The sequence below is a fragment of the Gavialis gangeticus genome, unplaced genomic scaffold (assembly GCF_001723915.1).
Source record: "Gavialis gangeticus isolate Ggan-Ray unplaced genomic scaffold, GavGan_comp1, whole genome shotgun sequence".
Taxonomy (NCBI): domain Eukaryota; kingdom Metazoa; phylum Chordata; order Crocodylia; family Gavialidae; genus Gavialis; species Gavialis gangeticus.
Genome location: NW_017728997.1, coordinates 52140053 through 52143878, shown reverse-complemented (window position 1 = coordinate 52143878; position 3826 = coordinate 52140053). Strand labels below are relative to the sequence as shown.

The window sequence follows — 3826 nt, the reverse complement described above, 5'->3', positions numbered from 1 at the left end:
AAGGCGCCGCGCCAGGGGGGGGGGGGGGGGGGGGGGGGGGGGGGGGGGGGGGGGGGGGGGGTGGTGACCCCACACATACTCCCCACCATGGCCCACAGCCCCTGCCAGCAGTGGCAGCAGAAGCAGCAGGGGTCAGTGCTCATGGCCTGTGCAGGTGCTGCTGTCTGGCAGCATGCAGCTCTGGCCAGCACTGCATATGGTGGTGAAGAGTGCAGCCTGGCTGGCACACCTCTACTCATCGCAAGTGCAGCTCCTGGCACTTGTGCATCACTGAACAAAGCTCTACACAAAGCAGGGGCTCCCCTCCACTTCTGGTGGAGTCCCAGGACCCGCACGGAAGAGTTGCAAAGGCAGCCAGCACCACTGCGCAGGGCTTCCCTCAATGGTGCACTAGTGTTGGGAGCTGCACATGCACCATGTGGAGCCCCACGTGACAGAGGCAGTCTGGTGAGGCTGCACTTCTTGCCACCATGTGCAGTGCTGCCCGAAGTTGTGCGCCACTGGGCGCCAGCGCCTGTGCAGGCCATGAGCACCAGCCCTCTGCTGCTGCTGCTGGGGGTGGGGGCTATGCACCACTGGGGGTCCCTACACCCCCTCACCCTCCCTCACACCCCACAAACACCACATACCCATGCCCTGCCACATATACACCCTATTGCTCCCTCTCACACCCCGTAACAAGTTCCCCCACACACCCTACCATACACACACCCACCCCTAACCACACACAACATACAAGAGTAAGACTTTATTTTTGAGTTATTATGCAATAATCTCTATATACAGTACACAGACATCATGACAAAAATATTTTTTGAAATAAAATGTAAATGTTTATAGTAGGTGTTTAGCTTTTAGTATACGATCTAGAACCAGAAAAAAACCAAGATGGCAACTCTCCCCTCCCAAAAAGAGTACTTTCGGGGCAAGGGGAGGGACTTCTGGTGGCAAAGGTCAGGGGTTAGGGGGCAGAACTTTTTGGTCCCAAGATGGTGACAGGGGGTGGGGCACCTGTCAAGGGGCAGGGCTACCCTTGCAGTCCTCAATAGCTCACCAAAGCTCATTAAGCGGCCTTCCAGCCAAAATAACTGCCATCCCCTGTGCTAGGGATCCATGTTAGTGGCAGAAAGCAAGCAACAACTGAACTCATGCTGCTCCCTGCCACTGCCAGAAGTAGGTCCAGATCCAGCCTGCAAGGAACCTTGCAGTCTGGATCTGGCCTCCGGGGGTGCTGGTGGTGGTGGGGAGGGGGTCGAAACGATTTGTCACCCTTGATCTACAGTGTTTCTACAGCTTCTTAACCCAATGACCAAATCTCTCACCTGAGTCAGCAGAGTTCAGTTCCTGATTCTTCAGTCCTTCATGGACTGCCTTTGAAGATAGAATTCTGAAATGATAAAGATGGCATTGGGAAGAGTGCAAGGGTGAAGAGATTTCCATACACCAATTGCTTAAAGGCTTGCTCTTATTCCGCTTTCAATTTTGGCTTTAAATAATCTATTCTAAATCACAGTCCTCCCTTTGTAACATCTTCAGCTCTATGCTGATCTTTTTTTACATGCAGGAATTATTGGTCTGAATGCATAAAGGCCAAATGTACTGACCTAGCCCAGAGGTATCAAAGTTATTTGGCCTGCCAACCGGGGTGGGGGGCAGTCTATGGGCTACATAAGTCCTACAGACTGGTCCTCCATCCTGGAGCCAATGTGTAGGGCTGGGCCAGCATAAGCACCGCATGAAGCATGTGCTTCAGACTGGCCCTGTACCCTATGTCCAGCACATGCTGTAGCTCTAGCCCCTTGCGACACATTCAGTATGCACCTGCCATGGCCCTGTCCAGGGCATATGCTGCATGTGGGGCTGTTCTGGCGCATGTGCTGCATGAGGTGCCACCACCAGCCTGGCCCTGTGCAATGGATGCAGCCCAGCTCAAAACACATGCACCAGATGCACCAGATACCAGTCCTGGCTCCACACAGCACACACTAAACTGGCCACAAAAGCTCCACATGGGTCAGGGCTGGTACATACTGCATGCAGGCCTAATCCAAGACCCACAGGCAACATTATGGGTTGAATGATAGGGCTCCATGGGCTGTATCAAATAAAGCTGGATTATAAATCACTAAAGCAGTGATTCTCAACCAGGGTGCCAGGGCAGCCTGGAGTACTATGACATCCTTTGGAAGATGTAAAAGGAGATGCCCCAAGCAATCAGTGAGTGAGTAAACAGGGGCAGCAAACAGGGTAGTTTGCAAGCAGTTTGCTGGGATCAAGAGGAAGAGGATCCAGGCACCAGATTACCACTCTGGGAAGGTAAGTGAGCCAGAGCTGCCTGGGTGTTTGGTTTGCTAAGTGTTTGGTGGGCTGGGTGTTTGGTCATGTGCTCTGAACAGTTGGGTGATTGCTGCCTGTGTCTGATAAAAGTAGTACCAACGGGGTGGAGCTAGTCTAGGCCTGGGAAGGTATAAAATTAGAAGACTCCCTTTGTGACCAGACAGTCAGCAAACAGGGCAGTTTGCAGGTCAGTTGTGAGGTCAGTTGCTGCCCCCCTCTTTGAAGGGGATCCTTTAAGGTAGGGGTTTTCAACCTTTTTGGGTCAGTATACCCATGACAGTCGGTCAAGAAGGAAGGAATCCCCTGCCGGCCAGTCTAGGAGTGGCGGGGGTCCCCAGTGGCTGATTGGTGAGTGTGTGGAAGTGTTGGTAGTGGAGGTGCTGTGCCAATGGGAGTGGCGGTGCCCCCTGCCAAGTACCCCGAGGCCTTCCCAGGTACCCCCAGGGGTATGTACCCCTGGTTGAAAACCCCTGCTTTAAAAAGGTAAGCTCTTTCTTTAATCAAGACAAATTAAAACCAATTGTTTAATTAGAGTCCAGAGCAAGGGGGAGTTCACTAGGAAGCATGCCCTGAAACTCCTTCTCACCTTCTTTCACTGTAAGCTGAGTCTGAGAAAACAGTTTACCAGGGAAAAGGGAACTTTCCAGGACTAAGGAGCTGTGAACAGACCATCTTACAGGGGAGTTTGCTAGGGAATGTTGGCTTGGAAAGAGAGGTAGAAAGACACAGGCAGTGGATTAAGAGACACAGAAATGGCTGGAGGACATCACAGTGCCAGAGCCACACAGTGGCAGAGGTGTTGGTCCCTGCAGGACCACTCATCATCAAGGCTTATACCCAAGTCCTCGTTTGGTGTTGTGCAGACTGCAGCTTGCAGGTTCCTTCCAGTGACAGCCAGGGTGGGGGAGTGCCCGTGAAGTGAGTGGTGCCTCCTGGTGGTGTCCCTCAAGGAGCAGGCAAGAGAGCTACAGGACGTGGTGACAAGGCTCCAAAGCATCCTCTGCCATGAGGACTTCATTGACTCCATGCTAGAGGGGACCTCTTAGATTGCGGAGGAAGGACTGTCAGAGGCAGCACTAGAGAAAGAAGAAGACATGGATTCCCAGCAAGGTGGAAGCTGGAAGCTTGTGATCTCTGGCAGCAAGCAGAACTGTTCATCTCCACCTGCAGCAGTTTGCCTGGAGAACAGTTGTGGAGTTCTAGCAACAGATGAGTAGGAGCATATTTGTGTAGGCCAAGTCAGGCATCCCCAAGGTGGGGAGGATTGAGACCATTGCAACCAAGAGGAAGCAATGGGTGGTGGTGGTTGGAAATGTCCTTCTTCAGGGGTCAGAAGCATCCATCTGCCAGCCTGACCTGTTGTCTCGGAGGTCTGTTGCTTGCCTGGAGCCTGGATCCGAGATATCACAGAAGGATTACCTAGACTTATCCAACCCTCTGACTATTCGACCTGGGGGGAAGTGGGCAGCGGAGTCCCCCAGGGCTCGGT

The 3826-nt window shown here is 52.9% G+C and overlaps 1 protein-coding gene across 7 annotated transcripts in view; it reads right to left on the bottom strand.

Annotated features, from left to right (window-relative positions):
- Positions 1–3826, bottom strand: part of SFMBT1 (Scm-like with four mbt domains 1) — a 171483-nt gene that overhangs the window by 63243 nt on the left and 104414 nt on the right. For all 7 annotated transcript variants that reach the window (XM_019505201.1, XM_019505207.1, XM_019505204.1 and 4 more), the window contains one exon: positions 1323–1387. In XM_019505201.1, coding sequence (XP_019360746.1) covers positions 1323–1387 — 65 coding nt within the window. The remainder of the gene's footprint in view (positions 1–1322; positions 1388–3826) is intronic.